The 20,316-nt window shown below is 48.4% G+C and overlaps 1 protein-coding gene across 1 annotated transcript; it reads left to right on the top strand.

The window, feature by feature from the left end:
• The first annotated feature begins 3,132 nt into the window (after positions 1-3,132).
• Positions 3,133-10,934, top strand: LOC122713790 (homeobox protein ARX). Its single transcript, XM_043934562.1, has 2 exons — positions 3,133-4,087; positions 9,889-10,934. Exons 1-2 carry the CDS (start codon positions 3,133-3,135, stop codon positions 10,746-10,748), a joined length of 1,815 nt encoding a protein of 604 aa, XP_043790497.1. The 3' UTR covers positions 10,749-10,934.
• The last annotated feature ends 9,382 nt before the right edge of the window (positions 10,935-20,316 follow it).

Below are 20,316 nucleotides of genomic sequence, written 5' to 3'. Positions count from 1 at the left end.
CGAGTCGATGAGTTTCGAAAAGAGTTTCCGCTTATTAACGCGCATCTTCCATCTTTCTCCCTTCCCCACTATCCCCCCCCCCCTTTTGCCCAGTTAAGTTTCAGAACCCTCGTCGCGCAATCAAATTCTTTCGTCAGACGAGACGAGATAACAGCAATAGCGACGACGACAACAACAACAACAACAACAACAACAACAACAACAATCCGGGCACGTGCGGAACGTGGCGCATTGTCGGTGTAAATTTTTAATTAAGCTTCGGTGGCCGGCCTGCAAATTGAGCCGCGCCCGGCGCGCCGGCATTCAATGCAGTAAATGCACCGTGCAAGCCGTACGTGTCATTTACGAATTAAATTAATTTGTTAGTTCTTATGCGGTGGCCGGGTGCCGGTGGTATATACCCCGAAATAAATTTACGATAATGCTCATTAGCCGGGCGGCGAGCGGGCGAAAATTAGTAGCTGGCCAACTACCAGCTACCCCCTCTCCTCATCCGGTGGAAAACCTACCATCGGGCAGGTTCAGCCAGTTACCGCCGCGCGATATTCGCCTCCTCCCTCGCCCTCGCCCCTGGCAAACCGGATGCGATTACGCGATTCGGGAACATCTGTACTGTCCAAGTAAAACTCGATAAAGCGGCCTCGTAAGGATTATAAATATTTGATCTGGTTCATTATGCTTATCGATTCGAGCGAGGGAGGGGCTAGGGGGTGAGCCGCCCTATTATCACAGCTTATTAGCGGGCGGATGAAGAGAAGGCAAAGCCGGGCGAGCATTTCCAACGAACTACTTGGGAAATACGTTTCGATCGTTTAACCCTTTTACGGTGCGGACCGATTATGACCGGCCGTGTTAAACCGTTAGCTCCGCTGTTTGCGGTTAATTAGGAAAATATTTTTCAAGGGGTTTTTGAGATGTGTTGTGAGGTTTCTTTCCTCTTTTGGGATAGGAAAATTAAACGATCGATATAATTTCGAGGAAAGAAACATCGATATCACAAATCGCACGTAGTTTTAAAATTTCGAGGCTTATTTCTCAAGCCTCTCTTTGGAAAAGGTTTGCGTAATCTTCCCATTCTCCTCGAACCGTTTTCCACTCCAGGTTATGAATTACATTCCCAAAACTCCACTTCCCTCCCCCTTTGGTCATCGAACGATCCGATCAGGATCGATGAAAAAAAAGCTCTCTCCAATTTCGCGGAAAGTACCGATCAGAGAGCGTCAATCTCGTGGAACGATTGGGCCCGAGCTAATTCGATGATGATCGGGGACGAGGGTAGGGAGATGCTTCCTGCAACATGAGCGCGGATCGAACGACAAACAAAAGCCGGATCTCTATAGACGCGCACATCTACCGGCAACAATAACAAAAAGTTGAAAAGGGAGGAAAAATCGCGAGATAGAACGGGCTGGAAAGAGATGCGTGTACGCGCGGGACGAGAGAGGGTTGATCGGAAGAGAAAGGGAGGGAGGGTATTGCAGGCTCATCCGCCGGTTACGTTCGATTGGCTGGCAGGGCGGTAGGCCAGCAATTACCTAAATGGTCGGGTAAACAATATCCGTGCGCCGAGTTAAGAGCGGCGGCGGTAGCGGCAATACAGCCACGCCACTACCGTGAACAGTGGCATCGCCGCCACTGTTCCTTGATCCATCGGCCGACCGTATTCCTCTTCCGCCTTCAAAAAGCCAAAGAAGACACGTCGAAAGATCTTCGGCTTAATTGTATTATCCTCCTCGGCATTTCGAAGCCGCACACCACGCGCTTCGCCTAGCGTGCCAAGATCATCGATAAATCCAGCTACGTATATCAAGAATATATATACATATCTAGCAGGTAGAGCGTGCAACTCCACACATCCTCCGGGAAACGTTGAACGATGGGAACGTGCGTGGAGGGAAAAGCGTTCCTCCATCGACGGTGGCGGCGGCGGTGGCGGCGGCGGTGGTGGTTAAATCAAAGACAAACCACTTTAGCCGGTCCGGATCCGAGGGAGTGGGGTGAGAGGGGGAGAGTGGGAGGGCGGATAGAAAGCTGGCGCAGGGAGGGAGGAAAGGTAGGACTCTCTCCCTGTGTGTACATACCCGAGTATCTGGCGAAAGCTCGCTCGTGGGGCCGCGAAACGTCTGCACGCGGCCTCTGTTTCCCGATTTCGTGTTCGTGCCCGTCCATTCAGTATCCGCGGCTGGGTGTCTGGGTGGATCGCGCGCGTCCCCGTGATCGTGTAAGTGATCGTTGGCGCGGGCGTCCGACCAACACGGACGAGAGAGAGCCGCCCGCGGTGGACATGGATCGCGACCCACCACGGACGGCTCGGGGTAGAGCACGTGTGTGCGCGCAACCCCCTGTACACTGTGCACGCCCCCTCGCCGGTCACGGCACACTCTGGTAAGCCGGCAGGGGTTGGACACGCCCACTCGAGGCGGAACAACCACCCCACCAGACGGGGTACGCCGGTACGCCCGACCACGTCTCCTACGACGGCTCCTCCGCTACTAATAATACGCCGATATACCACCTATTCAAGCCACCATGGCTCTACGTGGAGGTCCCGAGGCCAGCTTTCACGGGACGCGCGCCGCTTCTCACTCACCAAAGACACTGCTAATCGCGCGCCCGATCACGCTCTGATCGCCGACCACGATTCCACACGGATTCTACGTTAGACGCGACGCCCTCGTCGCGCGGTTTCCGGTGATTTGTTCCGCGCTCGGTTCGCTGTTCTCGGAGAGGAAGCGAGATTCGGTTCGCTCGTACATCCGTCCCGTCTCGAACGAGGAACGTTTTTTTGGTGTTCTCTTCCTCGCTCTTCTTCCGGGAGGATAGAGGAGAGGAGGAGAGGAATAGTGCGGTTGGAGAGGGATCAGTGATGAAATTGGAGTGTGATCGGGGGGTGTGAGTGATGTCTCGCCGAGTCGGGGTGCACCCGTTTCCCAATACCGTTTGAGGATCCGTCGATTATATTATATAAAGAGTGTGAGTTTCTCGCTCTCTCGCGAGTATCAACGGTAGCAGTAACAGTATAGCAATAGCAGCAGCAGTAGTAGCGGTTTCGTCGCGAGGAGAGCAGTGGAAGAAGAGAATGGAGGATCGAGAGGCGAGGAGGAGGTAAAGGAGAGATAACCTCGAAGGGTTATGTGGAGGATGCAGGAAGGGAGGACCGTGTCGCCTCTAGGGCCGGTCGTTCTGCCGCGGGAGGAAGCGGATATGCGTGCGGGGTTGTCGCTGCCGCCTCAAGAAAGGAGGCACGTGTTGCTCCACGTACGCACAGCCGAGCCTTTTGTCCGCTACGAGAACGCGCGCCAGCAGCAGCACTCGCCCTCGCCGACCTCGCCGATCCTCCGCCCGGTCGACGGCAACGAGGCGACTTTCCACGAGATGGAATCGGCGCGGTCGAAGAGGATGGAAGAGGACGAGGCCGAGGAGGAGGAGGAGGAGCAGGAGGACGAGGAGGAGGAGGAGGACGGCGATCGCGAGGAGAGCGGCGCGAGGAGGAGGAGGAGGAGGAGGAGGAGGAACGTGGTCGAGGACGAAGAGGACGAGGAGGAGCAGGAGGAGGAGGAGGAGGAAGTGCATCCGGGGGATCGGAACGGAAGTTATCAGGAGGACGAGGAGGTCGAGGTGGACGTTTGTCGGGACGAGGTGGACGAGAGCAACCCGAGCAGCCCGGTAGACTTGACCGCCCCCTCGTCGAGGGGCGGCGGTGGATCCGACCAGTTCCTTAACCCGTTCGCCGCCCGAGGCGTCCACCCTTTCTCGTGTGTTCAAAGCGGTGAACAGACCGCTACTGCCCACGGCACACCTGTGTACATATCCGCGCACGCCGCCGCCGCTGCCGCTGCCGCCGCCGCCGCCGCCGCCGCCGCGTCAACCGTGATGACCGTCTGCACTTCCGGGAACGCGGCACGAACGACCGGCACCTCGACCGGCGGTGGCATCACCACGACCGCGAGCACCGTGCAAGCGAACAAACGGTGTCTCGCGTTCTCGGTGGAGAATATATTGGATCCGAACAAGTTCACCGGCGGAAGGGTGGTGCACACCCGCGTTCAGCATCGGCGACATCGGCGGGCCGACAGCGTGCACGAAGGTGATTACTCAGTTACAGTTTGCTCTTCGATTTCGATTCTCTCTACCTCTGGTGATTGATCTTGGATTGATTGATTAATATTTGAAACACTGTGTTGGAAACGATAGTTTTTTTTTTTTTTCTAACGAGTCGTGCCGTTTATACGGACAATATACTGACGAATTTTTTGAGGAGGGGATTATTTTAGCGGTGAGCTATAAATTAGGAGAAATTTAAGACCGGAATACGATCGTTTATATCGATAGAATATTTAATGTTGATATGAAATTTATACAATGATATCTCGATATCGATAAGGAGTTATTTTTAACGAGTCGTTCGCGATACATGTTTGATGAATTTTATTCGTAATATTTCCAATGTTATCGTTCGTTCGTTACAATGTACGGTGTTATCGAGTATTAATAATAATCCTTGCTTGTAAACACGATTCGTCGCGACAAATCTTGCTATCCGAATATTTACATTTTCATTCACAGAGCAGATTCTACCGTCGCTCCGTTAGAAACACTTCGCTACCCGTTCTTCTCGGCTATAAATTTGGTTGGAAACGTGGCCGATTAATCCGGAGCGAGGATCATATTCGCATTCGAGCGACTCGCAAAGCCTCCTCCTAATCTCGACCGGCTTTCGTTCCCCATCAGAGACATCAGCTCGCATGTTTATTGCTTCCTTCTTGCTCATCCTCGTAATCGTCCACCAAAACATCGTGCGCCGCTCTTTTTCTCCATCGAGGAGGAAACATATGGTCCTCGTCTCTCCTCGCCCGCCCGAGATCCCGCGATCTTGAACGTGGATTTTTTTTCGTCCCCGAGCGCATCTCCTCTCCACCACCGCCCCCTTATTCGACGCTTCTTCCTCGTTTCTAAGTTTAGACGGATGGGAGGACGGCTTGTTCCCCGCGCTTCGTGCAATTTCGCCCGTTTCAGAGTTATTTGCGTGTTGCGGGGATTCCGACAAAAGTGATGATGTAGACGCTTTACCGGGAACAAGGGTTGAAGCGGAACGGTCGAATGTCGCCGTTAATGCCCTCTTCTAATGCCATTCGTTCCGTCGTGATCCGCTTAAACGCGTCTCACCCGTTTACGTTTTAATCACCATCCGACGAAAACTAACGCTCAACGCGATTCATTCGACGAAGATGATTTGACGAAAGAAACGGATATCATCCCCTTATTCTCGATATAATTCCAATTTCAATTTTATTTATTTTATATATAATTATATTATATATAATATTTTATATAATTTTATATATTTTATTATATAAAGGTGAAACTGATTCCACTGGAAAAAAAAAATATATATATATATATATATATATATATACATATATAAAAGTTGATCCATATGGTAATAGCAAGTACGATGGATTATTTCGAACGAAGATTAAGCCGGAATTTTATTAAATTCTTCGCTCTTCGCGAGTAGTCTAGTAATCGAAACGAGTCATCTGGCGTGGAAAGCTTATCCGGTCCCGATAATGTCGATGATCGAATCCGGAGTCGACGAGCACGCGCGCGCGAGGATCCCAATTTCACAGTTGACTTTCGAATTTAATGGAGTCTGGCGGACAGATAAGAAGGAAGGATCCCCGGCTCCGATAACAGAGCGTGGGCGGAGGAATTCGTCCAACGAAGGGGGTGAAACGGGCGTAGGAAAAGGGACCAAGGTTGGGGGGACGTGCAGACCTGCGGGGAGGGAGGGGAGCCTCGCGAGGGCGGCCTGTCGGAGCGTGACAAATTGCTCCGCTAATCTGCGTTAACCAGTCCTTGAACCCCATCATTATCGTCCCTTTATCCCGGTACGGGACGCTGGCTGCAAACGAAATCAACCGACGCTGTCAACCGATGGATGGATACATCTTCCATCTTCCGCGAGAGAGAAAAGAATGAATCCGTCTATAAATAATAGAATGGGCGAATTGGGCGAAAGGGAGGGAGGAATGAAGGAAGAAAATTTCCGAATTGATGGGCAACGAATGTAAGTTAACTTATTACAATAAACGAGAAGAAATATCGATATCGATGGGACCAAACTTCTCGATAAGACGTAAGAAGAGACGTCAAATAAACGATCGATAATATATGACAATACGAGTGCTTTGCAAAATTACGGATGAAGAAAGGAAACGTGACGAAAAGTAAAAGTTTGGATGTAAATAAATAAACGAAATAAAGTATATATATATAGTGTGCGATGGCGGAGAGGAGAGAAACGGTTTCTCGGAGGATCGATCGAGGAGGCGATGAAATCGGGATTACAACGATTCTCGGCCCATCCATCTTGCGGGGTGGTCAGGAATATCCATTAAAAGTGCATCAGAGGCAGCCGGCCGCGATCGGTTGAAATCCGTTTCGACCGGCAGCCGTCGAACCTCCGGCTCTCCCCACCCCCGCTGCAAATCCGGCGACGGAATAATAACGCCGGTTGTTATGATAATCGCGCAGCATCGCGGCGTATCGCGTCGCATCGCGCCAAGCCGGCCAGAAAATTGGCTCTTCTGCATCATAATGACTTCTCCCTCGTCGTCGCCCCCCACCGTCGTCTCTCCCCCTTTTGCACACGCCACCGATTCTCCGACCGGGGAGAACGTTCGCCCCCCTCCTCCTCTCACGACTCGAAATCTCACTCTCACGGATTTTCCGCTAGATTTTTCTGGAAAAATTTGTAATTACCGATTGGACGTTGGATAGCATGCGCGTTGGTTGAACAGCTCCGTGTTTTTCTTATCGAAGGGGGTGGGGGGTTGCTCGTTAAGGGAACGATTCTATATATATATATATTCCTTGGATCGATCTTTGTTCTGCCCTCATTGTTCCAAGTTTTGGAAACAGTACGATAATTGTATCAGTATATTTTCTCGTATATGCGGAGATAATGAAATTTGTGGAAAATTAAGTAAGGTAAAGAGGCGTATTAACGCGTGCAAAGGATAGTTCTTTTTTAAGGAAAAAGTGGTTGAATTGAAAAGTAAAATTTGTAAAAGAAAATCTTTTACTCGATAAATACAGATATTTCTTTTTTTCACGAGGAGTAACAATCCAAGGATGCAGGAATATATTATGAATTAAAAAGAAAAAGTTTCGAAATCGAAGGATTTGATCGTTTGTATTCGTGCAACGAAGCCAGATAATTAAACTGTGTTTAGATCGACCGATGGTAAAAGCAATTTCAACCCTAGTTTATTGGATCAATCACCCACCGATATTTCCTCCCCACAGATTTTAGACACGTGACCATATGTGTTCCAAACCTATGGATTTATCCTTTATGAAGAGCGGAACGTATCCAAGAACCTGATTATTCGACACTTGCCAATCTATAATTGGCCGCCCGCTCGTAAAACAAACAGACCGCTGTTAAATCTCGATCGATCGTGATCAACCTCGCCTCGTTTATCTTCCTCCATTATTGCTCTGCCGCACGAAATTTCACACTAATATTCCTAACATTCCCGCCGCCCATTAACTAGTTTCTAGGCTTCGATCCAACCGTCTCGCAACGCTTCGTCAACGTCATCATCCGAGGGAGGGGGGTGAAGGGTGAAGGGTGGCCTGCCTATTCCCAAGCCGCGGTACTCGTTTTCAAACGCTGTCATTGTGCTTAATGAGGAAAACCGAAATAAGTGTTCCTGACTGCGCTCCCAACCCCCTCGTGCCCTCTTACGCCACCCCCTGGGGACCTTAACCCTCCCCCCTCGTATATCGATTCTCCCGCGCGAGAGACCAGCGATCGTGCTTAATGAAGAAGATTTAAACGAGATAAATGCCATCGACGCTGTAAAATATCGATAAGGGATTGCATTACCGAACTTAATTGTCCAAATCCACGCCTCGAGATGGATTCGCCTTCCCTAGGATATCCTTTCCAACTGTTAAAAATATATTTATCTCGAATAATCTCGAAGTGATTAAATTGGCAGCTAATGAAAATGAATCTGAGAAACAGAAATATAATCGAAATTGGATTAGATAGAAAATTATCAACACAGTGATCCGATTCTCGTCGAGATTCTTATCGAAAGAATTCGAATGCGATCGAGGGACGATCGAAAACGAAAGGGAATAAAATAATGATGGAAGAATAATAAGAAGAAGAACGATATGGTTTAATTAGAAACGATTAAAGGATTTCGAGGGCACGAGCACGAAGATATTCGAAAAAACGCGGCAACGACCGGTTGAAAAATGGGGAATCGGAGGAACAATATAAATTACGCGATTCAATTAGAGGCCGATCAATCGGCGCAACGCCTGTACAATGGCAAAAAAAGGAGGGGGTGAAGGGAGGGAAGGATGTAGCCTGCGGGCCACGGTGTGTGGAGTTGAAAGATACGAGGGCCGGTGGCGGAAAATAGGCAAAGAAAGAGGAAGCTATGGAAGAGGGGGGGAGAGAGAGGCGGTCGGCGGCGGCCTGTACGACGGCCTGCAAGAACGATCGCGCGTTAACGAGATACAAATCCCATTACGACGTAAACCTTCTCGATCCGTCGCCCCCTACGGACTTCCAACCCCCAGGCACGGTGCTGGGCTACGGGCTATGGGCCACGAGCCACGCCAATTCGGATGAAGTTCCACCGTCTCTCTCTCTCTCTCTCTCTTTCTCTCTCTCCAGCTCTCCATTTCTCCATCCGCCCGCCCCCCTCTTCCTCCTTTGCTCCCAGCTGTCTTCTCCTCTCTCTTCAATCGCCCATCCGTCTCTTTCAATCTCTCTCTTCCCGTCTCTCTGGTTTTATCCGGAAACCTATCCCCACCCCCTCCCACAGGGGCGCCCCCAGCCTCCACGGACCGGAGCCAGGGAATATCTGTCCCCGGGACATCTGCGTGCTGATTGAATCTCCAATCTCCTCTCTCATTGAGCGAACGATTGGCCGCTCTCTTTCTCTTTCCCTCTGATTCCGGCCGACCGGCTGCCCGCTTATTACTCTCTCTCCTTTTCCATCCGATTCGCGCGTATCAACCGTTTCGTCGGGCCCCGGAATCCCAGGAATACGTCTTTTTAGAGATCTCGTCACAGCTATACACAGTTGCAACATTGTTTATCCATCTTTGTTCTGACTTTTCTCTCCCTCTTTTTAAGACAGTAGACGAATCTAATTATCTTGGAATCCAACGAATCTGACTATGTTGTTAAGTATTGTCGGTTCGAGAGGATATATGCGTATAAACGTTCGAGAAATGTATCCTCTTTTATCAGACCGAAACAGAGAGGAATAAAATTAAACGCGACTCGATACTGGCGAAACGAAACTTTCGAGCGAAACCGCATCGACGACACGTCCTTCGTTAAAACTGATTGCCGTGGAACAAGCGTCGACAAGCGCGTTTTTTCGAGACCCGCGCGATGACTGTACCGCCGCCTGATAGGATAAGAGGGTCGATCGGCGCGAATTGGAGTCCCGTTCCTCGCCTATTTTCCACCCCGATAAATGGAGATCATCTCTTTTTCATTTTCCCTCGTGTAATGCGGTATCGAGTTCGCGCCCCGCCGCTCTGGTCTTCCGCGCGGAGACGCGGAGGATCGGGTCGGTGAAACAACGGCCGGGGTCGCGTTACCGCTTTGTCACAGGGTAAACCGACACCCGACTGGCAATCTCACCCCATCCCATCCAATCCTCCCCCCACCGGTGTAATCAATTTTCGTCACGCAACACCGTATCGCTTTCCTTGCCCCCCACCACCGTCTTCTTCTCCCTCAACTTCCTCTCCTTCCTCTTCTTCTTTTTCTTCTTCTTCTTCTTCTTCTTCTTCTTCTTCTTTCCCCCGCGTCTAATCGACTCGCGCGATTGCTGTTTTCAGATGGTGACTCGCGGGGCGAGTTCGCCTGCGGGAGCGGCCAAGAGGACGAGGAGGGCACGCCCGAGGCGGGGATGGAGGAAATGGACGAGGAGGCGGACGAGGAGGAGGAGGACGAGGACGTGGAGATGAGGGTGGCCGACCAAGAGTCCTCGAGCGCGGGCCGGGACGGGAGCGCGACGGCGGCGAGCAACGTGTCCTCGGCCAGCTGCAAGAAGAGGCAATCCTCCTCCTCCTCCTCCTCGTCGAGCAGCGTCCAAGCTCAGGGTTGCCAGGGTCAGAACCAGGGCAGCCAAAACGGAACCGGGGGGAGCGGTGGGACAGGCGGGAAGCCGAGGAGGGCCAGGACGGCGTTCACTTACGAGCAACTGGTCGCCCTCGAGAACAAGTTCAAGACGACGAGATACCTGTCGGTGTGCGAGCGGCTGAACCTGGCCCTCTCGCTCTCGTTGACCGAGACCCAGGTGAAGATCTGGTTCCAGAACAGGCGCACCAAGTGGAAGAAGCAGAACCCGGGGCTCGACGTGAACAGCCCGACCGTGCCCACCACGCCGCCCCATCCACCGCCTTACGCGCCGGCCTTCCTCTTCGCCGCTCATCCTCACCAGCACCCCCTCCCCCACTCCCACACGCACCCGCACCCCCACACCCACGTCCACCACCCGCCCCCCGTGCCCCCGCCGCCCCCCGGCTATTATCACCCGGCCGCGCCACCCTACCCCCCCACGGGGCCGACGTTCTTCGGCCATCACCTGCCCGCCACCCCGCCGACCGCCTCCGGCCCACCCCCCACCTCCACGCCATCCTCCACGGGCCTTGCCCTCTCCACGCATCCGCACCCGCACACGCATCCGCACGCGTAGCGAACTCGACAATCCAAAGCGCGGACCGCGTCCTCGTCCTCGCCTTCGCTGTAGTCGCCCTCGCTCGCCTCGAGGAGAAGTGAACTGATCGCGGGTGTGGGTGGTGGTGTGGCGCGAATATATATATTGGGTGAGAATATATATATATATTGTTGTACAGTGTGCACTTTGCGAGCGAGTGAGTGGTTATACACACGGGACGACGATGAGGTAAGGGGGATGGAAGGAATTGGTGGTAAGGGTGATTTTTAATTTTCCTGCCATGTTTGGTCGAAGTGTAAAGCGGGCTTTTATCTTTCGAACGACGTTGATTGAGTTGTACGTCGTACATACCAAAGTGGTAAGGGAAATATGAATGAATACGAGGTGTAATTTTAATTATTTATTCGGAAAGATATATAAAGAGAAAGTTGTTCCATAACAATGATCGGATTTTTAACGTCGATTCGTGCATAAAGAGAAAAATCCTACTTTAGTACGCTTTGACTAAAGAGAGCAGCACGTAAAGAAATAAAAAAAAACCAAGCATGTAAGATGATGTATAATAGGGATCGTTAAGCGTATCAAGGTATTTTTCCGTGGATTCCGATCGTATATATAGCTTCGTTATTTGTAGATACACGAACAAACACAAACACACACGTACACACTTACACTTGTCCTCAGTGTCGAATATCGTCGGGATCCACGGCGAAACGCCGTAATTGCAAATTGTAAATAGCGCCAACCATTCCGTTCTTCACCTTCGCCACGCTACACCAATTCCATCTCGAAGAGAGGATTATCTTTCCTCGCGAGGGAAGTTCAAGCCACTTGGAATATCTCGAATATATCTCCAAACGTCGACCTATCCGTTTCGTCCACTTTGTTTGATGATCGTCGCGCGATATAGGGAATGGACTGCCCCCTCCCCCCCTCCCCCTTTCCCCAGTCGATAGGGTAATCGGTTTACGCGGGGGCGAGGCGCGGAAAACGAGCGTATCCTCTTGGAGGATATTGTCGGCTCGTTTAAAATTCTCCAAACACGCGAGGAGAAGGGGACATCATCCCAAGCGGAAAGATAAATACGCGGTGATACGCGGCCTTTGGAATAACAACAGGCGGTCGATTACAGCCGGCCGGCTGTAAAATGCTGGATGTATACGCGATTGAAAAATTAAACGAATAATACGCGACGGCGTCATAGGATTTTTATTTCGGTGCAATATTATATGCGCATAAGGGGGAAGGGGGGGGGGAGATAAAGGGATAATCGAGGTGGAGTAAAAAATCGAAGTGGAGTAATCGGTCACCGCCATGGACCATTGGAATTACTCTTCTTTCTATCCACCTCTTTAGAGAGATATTATAAATTACATTCGATGATTTCGATGGAACTTTTGTTCGAAAGTGGAATTTTGAAGGTGGAAATTTGCGACTGGAAGTAAGATCGTTGCACATTTATCGAAAATTTTCGTGAAATTTGACGGTGAGAAAACGAATAGGGTGAGATTACTTCGTACGTATCATATGTAACATATTTAACGCGTCCGTCGATGGAGGCGAAAGTGGAGAGAGATGATCATATAATAGGTGTAAAAACGGAAGAAGGAAGGCGAAGAGGTGGTAAGGTGTGCGTGAGAGAAAGGGTTAGCGGAGCGGGTGTGTCTGTCGCGGGTGGATGAGCGCGAGAGAGAGAGAGAGAGAGAGAGAGAGAGAGAGAGAGAGAGAAGGATTTAGCGAGCAAATTTTTTGTGCTGCAAAAACTGCAAAAAACTGAACCACGTCGGAACGCAGTGGAACGTTCCTGTGTAAAATAAAATACCGTACGTTACACTCGTAAGCCTTTGCCAGTAAATACACGCAGATTATCCCATACAGCATACGCGCCGGCCTCAACGAAGATCGATCAGCCCTGTGCACCCGATGTGCAGGTGCCGCTGCAAATCGAGCATACTTTCCGTATTATGCGTATTCCCGCTTCGAATCCATTCGAATCGTCGCGTGGCCGCAACGATTTTATGTTCCTTATATGCTCGATGTTCGTCATTCATCTCGAACCCTCTCTCCACCCTCCCTTGAATAATCCATTTTCAGGAAAAATTAAACGCAGTGCTCATTTATTTTCGTTATACGCTCGATATCGTTTTTACTATGAATACGATACTATGTTCAATAACGTGTGGTAAAATTAATTGGAAAAATTTTCTGATGATAATAAAATTCAATCAATCGAGCATATCCAATCCATCCAGCATGAAAGTGTTTATTCGATTCGAATTAAATATTTCTCTTTAAATGTGTGAATAGAATTTCGTATCGAGCTTATTATAACGAGTGAATAAACACTGTACCTGTAATGTAAACGCTTGGAAAGAGGCCTGCAATTCTAATTATCTCTTATACTCGGATTCCCGCTCATTTTTTTCTTAATCAACCCTCCTCGTTCGTCCAGCCACAATCGGTTTCCCGTGCGTTGCCTGTGCGTACGGCGAAGTCGAAATTTTCGCAGAAGCGGAGAGAGAGAGAGAGAGGGAGGGAAAGAGAGAGCACAGAAAGAGCGGAGAGCGCTAAACGAGTCGAGCCATTAGACGGCCGGATGGCGGAGGAATATTACGCGCTTTGAACGGCCGTTCGTCCAAACTCGTCCAGCCTTCCACGCACGGTTCGTGATATACAGTGGCGGCTTGTTGTCAACCGGTCCCAAAGGCAGCCACGTTCAATTGACGGAAAATCGCTCGCGCCTTGCTTTGATGCCGAAATTAGAAAGCGCGAGGCGAGGCGCAGGCCTCCTGATCCGGCCTCCGAGGCGCTGACAAAGGCCTCCTCTGGGACAATGATGGACGTTTGACGAGCAGAGATCGGCGCTTTTTGCAACTCTTGGACACGATAATTCGCTTGCCTCTACCCCTTTCTTCTTGTTTCCTTTCTCCTTTTTTATTTTTGGCAAATGCGTCCACGCGAGAATCTTGAAACGAACTCGTTGAAACTTGCCAGAAGGAACGTTATAACGTGGAAAACGAGCAAGTATACGAATTAGAATGAGAAGAGAGAATTTTTTTCATAAAGATCGATCTGCGGAGCGCGGCTTTTGAAAAATGGCGGTCGATGAGCGGGTAACATATCGCTCGAAACGTTCAGTTGGCGATACAACGCTATTACTCATCGTCATTAATGAGAAAGATATTTCGACTGGTCGTTGTAACCCAGTCCCAATGGAATTTTTCGTCGACATCCGACAGCGTGAAATATTTTTACCCGTCGTTCGTGTCCGTGCGAACATATGCGTGCAAATCAGTCCAGATGAAACACTACACGTCGTTCGCAGAGGAATCATTGGATATACAAATCGATCCTCTCTACCCTCGAAACTTGGTAACTCGAATCTCAAAAAGATCTATAAAATCGTATAAGAAAATCGTAGATTATTATTTTTCCAATTGGGAAAAGGAATCGAAGAAAAAATTTTAAACCATACTTTTTCTGGGTGAATCGTTCTCCACAGAGAAAAATGTAAAGAAAGAAGATAGTATTGGATAATAAGGAAAGAAGATAGTATTGGTAATGACAAAAGTTTCATTTATAAAATTTACTTTGAACTCAATTTGCAGAAAGTTGAAATGACACGTGAAATAATAATTGCAATTAAAGGAAGTTCAAGTTTGTTTCAAATTAATCAGTACAACGGATAATAATACCAAATCTAATAATATTCGTCAAAAATTTCTTATTGCATTAGTTTACTTTCCATCAGTTTACTTCCATACATTTCTTTGGAAATCAATTCTTTCAACGGAAAAATTTTACAGAAAAATGGATCGAAGGAGAGAAACACAAAAATCCTCCTTACACGCATTTTTCGATTCCAAACAAACAAAAAAAAAAAAAAAAAAAAGATTACAGAAATTGATTCGTCCAGGACAAAAGACAGGAATCAGTGAAAAATCAGGAGGGTAGCGAAAATTAGCCTTATCAGTCTCACCAATCCATTCGACCGTAGACAATGAAAAAGACCTCCTCGTGTTCCTCCCCCTTCCCCCTCCTCACGTTTCAGGCCCTTTCCTTTTTATCTCGACCCTTCGAAACGACGGTGTTATCAAGCCGGGATGGCAGCTCCGGGGGAGTAAGTTAGATCGACGCGAACGGTAATGCGAAAGGAGAGCGAAGAAGAAGAAGAAGAAGAAGAAGAAAGTGGCCTCTACGGGGGCGGGAGGAGGAGGGTGGAGAGATGATCCGACGGGGAAGGAGGGGAGAGGAGGAAGAGAGCGGAAGAGGCGGCTGTCGCACGGCCGCCGGACGATTCTCTCGAATTAATTCTTAGGGGTGGATTTGGAAAGGGGCTCCGCCACCGCTGCCGCCGCCTGTAAGGGGTGTGAGTCGACCGAGTGGACCGTGAAATAACCAACCCCGCGCGACACTCGCTCCCCGCGCACAGTGGCGTAACCTCGATGGGCCAAGGTATATACGGAGGAAGAAGAAGAATTCTTTCCTCGAGCACGCTTAACCTAGGAGAAAGGAACACGGGTGCAAACATGGAGGGTGGGGGGAGAGAGGGGGCGCTAATTAACGATCCGTCTCGGGGACTCTTAGGCGTGTGTCCCTCGTCGCCGTGTCTCGGGGATGATTGGCTCATTAGCGTCGAAAATCAACGATTGATCGATATTCGAAAACAACGAGGGACAGGTATATCATATTTCGATATTCTTATAATTTAAAGAGATTAGATCGAATCACGATTTTAATTTGAAAGTTGAAAGTTTGGTTGGTGTAGATAGATAGAAGATTTTATAAATCGCGGAATCTATTTATTTGAAGTTTGAATCAAGAATGGAATTGAAAAATCATACTTTTCGTTGCTGGCGAAATTAAAGTTTTTTTTACCATCGGGAACGCAGTAGCGAAATAATAATAATAATACACTCTTTTGGCTTTTGAATATTGAATTTTAAATCCATTACTTTTTTAAACAAAATTTTCCAATTCTTCACATATATATATACATATACATACACGATGTCGAACGATCATTATCAAACACCATCGTTAACCAGAAACAATTCTCCATGGAACCCCTTTCACGCCTTAATTAAACGCAATATTTATTCCCAATTTAAATCAGCGACTGCTGGGGATAAAAGAAAAAGAAAGAAAGAAAGAAAAAAAAGCTCCGTGTTATAAATTCTCCCTAGACCTAGGCGGCAAAGCAAGACCGGCTAAGTTCTCTCCGTGGCGCGTTTAAAAGTGGTGGGGGGAGGGCGGCTCGTTATCAGCCGCGTGAAAAGGCGCGCGTTGGGAAGTCGGTCGTGGTCTAGAGTTACCAATTATCCACGGTCAACCGTGTAGCCGCCGCCGTTATATACCCCCTTTGTCCTTTCCCCGCCTTCGCTTTCCGTCGGATGCCAACAACAACGGGACGACTCCTGTGTAGCGGTTGTACACACCGATCCTCCCGGATCCGTGTTACGGATTAGCAGTTTGAGGTCGCCGAGTCGCACGCATCCAGCGAGGCACGCTGTTGCCACTGCAGTCAACCCTGTTCCACTTAAGCGTGTAATAGCTCAATAGCTGTTCGTTCCCCGTTCGTCCTGTCTCCGCTGCTGCGGATACGACCAGGGCCACACCACTTGCGCTCGCGTGCTATTTATAGGAGCTTGAAATATGCTTGGAAAAAAAAAAAAGGAAAAAAAAAGGAAGGAAGGAAAAAGATGTTTCTTGAGCGACGTTTCGCGGAACAGGTAATTGGTCCGCAGCCGTGGTTAACGAGGCTATCATCCCGTCTTGTGGAACGCGCACGATTTCGACTTGGCGAAATTGGACGACACGCTGATTGGAATCTGTTAATTGGGTGTTTGATCGAAATGGGAAGTTCGGGAGGAGGATATATTTTTGTCGTTGTTTAGGAAATTGGAAGGATTGTTTTCTTTGAAAAATAGGTATGTAGAAAAAATTGTTACGGGTCCAAATGAGTCGTTTACCTAATTGAACAGCACGTGGGAACTTGTATCGAGAAAATGTGTGTATTTTTTTTTTTTTTTCACATTTTAAATTGTAAACAGGAGAAGTCTATAACGTCCAATTTATATTGGGAGAAAATAATAAATATCCAGCTATTACGTAAGTGCAATTTAATTAAAGAAATTTCTACTTGTGAATGCAATTAAGAGAAGTTCCAAGTAAATTAATAATTGTATATCGAATATTATTGAAGCGACATATCGACATATCGACATCTCGCGTCTCTTTGAATTTATCATACGCGTGACAACGAAACGTTACGTAAAACAAAATTCAAGTTACACAGGACTTTTACAGGACAACTTAATAAAATCGAATTCTCCATACAATTCTCGTAAAATTTAACGTTTTTTAAAATTTCTCGAAGAATAATATTATATATTATTATCATATAAGACGTAAGATTCGTCGACAAACAAGGGAGATGGGCGGGTTGTAACGGCGCGATCGAGCAATATTTTCTCAGGATCCCCAGCTGCGAAGAGGGGTGGGGGTTCAGACAAAGTCGGTTCTTACGGTGGCGGCTCGATTCCGGGCAGTCGTAGTTAAATCGGATAGCGGGACGAACCGTAGACGAACAAAAGCCTCCGCGGATCGATCGATTGGCTGCGAGCCGTTATCTTTCGCGTCCGCGCCACTCTCTTTCCTCGTCCAACCCGCGCCGCTGTTTCCCGCCGCCCGCGATGCGGACGCGTCCTCCCGCTTGTCTCGCGAGCGGAACCAGATCAACCGGGGGTGGATTATGACGGCGGCGGCCGCCACCCCCTCCCACCTCCTTTCCTTCTTGGGACCGATTCCATCGAAACCTCTCTCCTCTTTGGCTCCATTTGATGCGAATTAAGCGGAAGCCCACCGCTTCGAAACGGTTATCTCCGCGAGGGAGGGGGGATTAAAATTCGTTTGGCAAATTTAATTCGCTCGCCTCGATCTCGATTTAAGCAGTTTAATATACATCCTGATCAATCGCAAACTCAATATTTCTTCAAAATTTCCTTCCAAATCGCGTCAATCAGAAGTCAAAAATCGAGCAAAAGATCCCCTTCCATCCACTTCTATCCAAACCCAATCTGACGAAATTTATTATCAAAATATTCGCTTAATTACCAGCCAGGGCTTCGATTACCATCGACATCGAGTCTAATCCTCGGCCGAGCAGCGCCGATTGATTTTGCAGCCGGAACAGGAGGAAGGAAGGAAGGAAAGAGACGAGGCCACGGACGGAGATCGAAGCCGAAAAAAAAAAAAAAAAGAAAGGAGGTATGGCGGTCGTAGTTTCGATTAAAAAAAAAGAGAAAAAGAAAGAAAGAAGGGGGGGAGGAAAAAAAGAAAAGAGAGAGAGAGAGAGAGAGAGAACCGCCTCCGACGAAAATTGGCGTCGCCTATGCACATCCATGCACTTTCACCTTAGCGATCGGCCGAGTGTGTCGTGGTGGAACGTGGTGCTCGTGTCTGACTGCACACACACACACACGCGCACACACGCACACGCACATATACATATATACAAAGGCTCACAAACACGCGGGCGGGAGAACGGAATTCGGTTCGACCTCAACAGTGCAAACAGAAGCATTGATTTCACCGCTTTCAAACACCCCCTAGCAAAGCGTCAGTCGCTCGGGGTGGTCCCCAGGCCGCGTGTACGTGAGGGACCTGCGCGCTCCGGACCGGAGGAGGTGGGTGTGCGTGTGCAGAGAGAAGGGGGCGAAGGGGGAGGGAGGGAGGAGAAGGACGATCGGCTCCGCTCCGCTCCTCTCCTTGTCGCCGATGCGGTTCTAATAATAATGCTAATTGAAATCAGCACCGCCGCGAAAATCGACAGCCCTTCGGGTTTCCACGCTCGAATTGCCAACGCCTCGCAATGCGGCCTCGTCTTTTCGATCGTGCACACATCGAAATGAAAGAGGGAGAGAGAGAGAGAGAGAGAAAAGGCCGAGTAAAATTTCTGAAGGAAGAAATTCCTTCAGAATAGAATCGATTCTATTAAAAGCAAAACTAAAGTATCACCGCTCTTTCAATTCTTCCTTTCGCTAATATTGAAAAATATTGTAATAACTGTAATTAAATATCAAGCCATTGAGTTGTCAAGAAGTTGAAGAATTCGAATTCTTCTTCCCTTTACAGAGATTACAAAATGATTTACAAGGCCCATCAAACGAATTCAATATCCAATTCACACGATCTGACGCATAGTCGGCATTTTAATCTCTCTTACATCCCCTCCTCGCAAATATAATTGCGAATACACACGTTGCAAGATTCAACCGACTCGAAACGCTCCTCCAAACCGTTATCAATCCCCCTTACCCATTAACATCGAGCAAAACTCACCCCTCTCCTCTCTCTTTCTTCTCAGAAGAAAGAAAGAAAACCTGCGCGAAATCTGTGGCAAAATCATTGGCGTCGAGGAACAAGTGGACAAGTGGAACAACGAGCTACGGCATAGAAGGATAGTGGTAGAGACTCGTGCTCCCTCCTCCTCGGCCTCCTCCTCACCTTTCCGCGAAGAAGAGAGCAGTCAGGGTGGCAATAACCCGGCTGTGCTACGTGGGTGTTGAGGGGGTGTGGGTTCCGGCTCGGATAGTTGAGCGGCGTTGTGGGCGGGGGGGAGGGGTGGCGTGGGCTGCCACCAGGGAGGGTTGGGAAGGGGCGGCGAAGCGAACGTTTAATAAAAGATGCGCAGAGATAGCGCCATTACCCCGGCTTGCATTATTTACCGGTGCGAGGCAACTCTCTGGCCGCGTTCCGCCGCAGTCGCGGCGTTAGGTAGGCGTGTCGTGTCCAAGTGTGTGTGTGTGTGTTCGAGGGAGGAGGATGCATGTGTACCTGCTTCATCTGTATCCACCCTGTACCCGTCGTCTTGGTTACATGGAAGAATGGGGGCGATCGGTGGCCGCGAGATCGTTGATTTTTCTCGCGATGATTATACGGGTGGTGAAAATTTTTAGGGACTCTTCTCGTTTTTGGGAGGAAAGGAATACGTGTGTGTGTGTGTGTGTGTGTGTGTGTGTGTACAGGATAGCGGATGGTAAGGTGATTATGCTTAATTTGCTTTTTCAGTCTCTGAGGATTGAGTTTGTTGTAGTTTTCGAAATGTGTTGGAAAGAAGTAAAAACAGTTTGTTTTAAGTAGTTGTATATATTTATCGTTAACATTATTTTTATTACATTCGATGTAATTTATCTTCGATCCTCGAGAATTTGCAAAAGCCTTAAACTTTAAGGATGTCTACTTTAAGATTGTAAATGGATTTAACTTTAACAATTAACGACGGGTTAAAAGATTGATGCAATCGTTAAATATTTTTAATTTTTTTTGGTCTTTAAACTTACCTAATCTATAAGAATAAATTGTAAACTTGTAAAAATATGAATTGAAACAAAAATTGTTCAAATTTTCCTTCGTACATCGTAAATAAATAAAAAAAAGCCACATTCTTCCACATTCTCTCCCTTTCTCTCAAGAGTAGAGAATCCACTCCACCAATGTTAACCACTTAATCTCAACGAAAAAAAAAAGAAAAAAAAATTCCCTTTCATCCCTGCTGAATCTTCGTCCAGACTCATCCAACATT

The sequence above is a fragment of the Apis laboriosa genome, unplaced genomic scaffold (genome assembly GCF_014066325.1).
Source record: "Apis laboriosa isolate Shangri-la unplaced genomic scaffold, ASM1406632v1 scaffold26_cov146, whole genome shotgun sequence".
NCBI classification, from domain to species: domain Eukaryota; kingdom Metazoa; phylum Arthropoda; class Insecta; order Hymenoptera; family Apidae; genus Apis; species Apis laboriosa.
The sequence above is the reverse complement of the archived record's forward strand: the minus strand, read 5'-3'. Positions and strand labels throughout refer to the sequence as shown.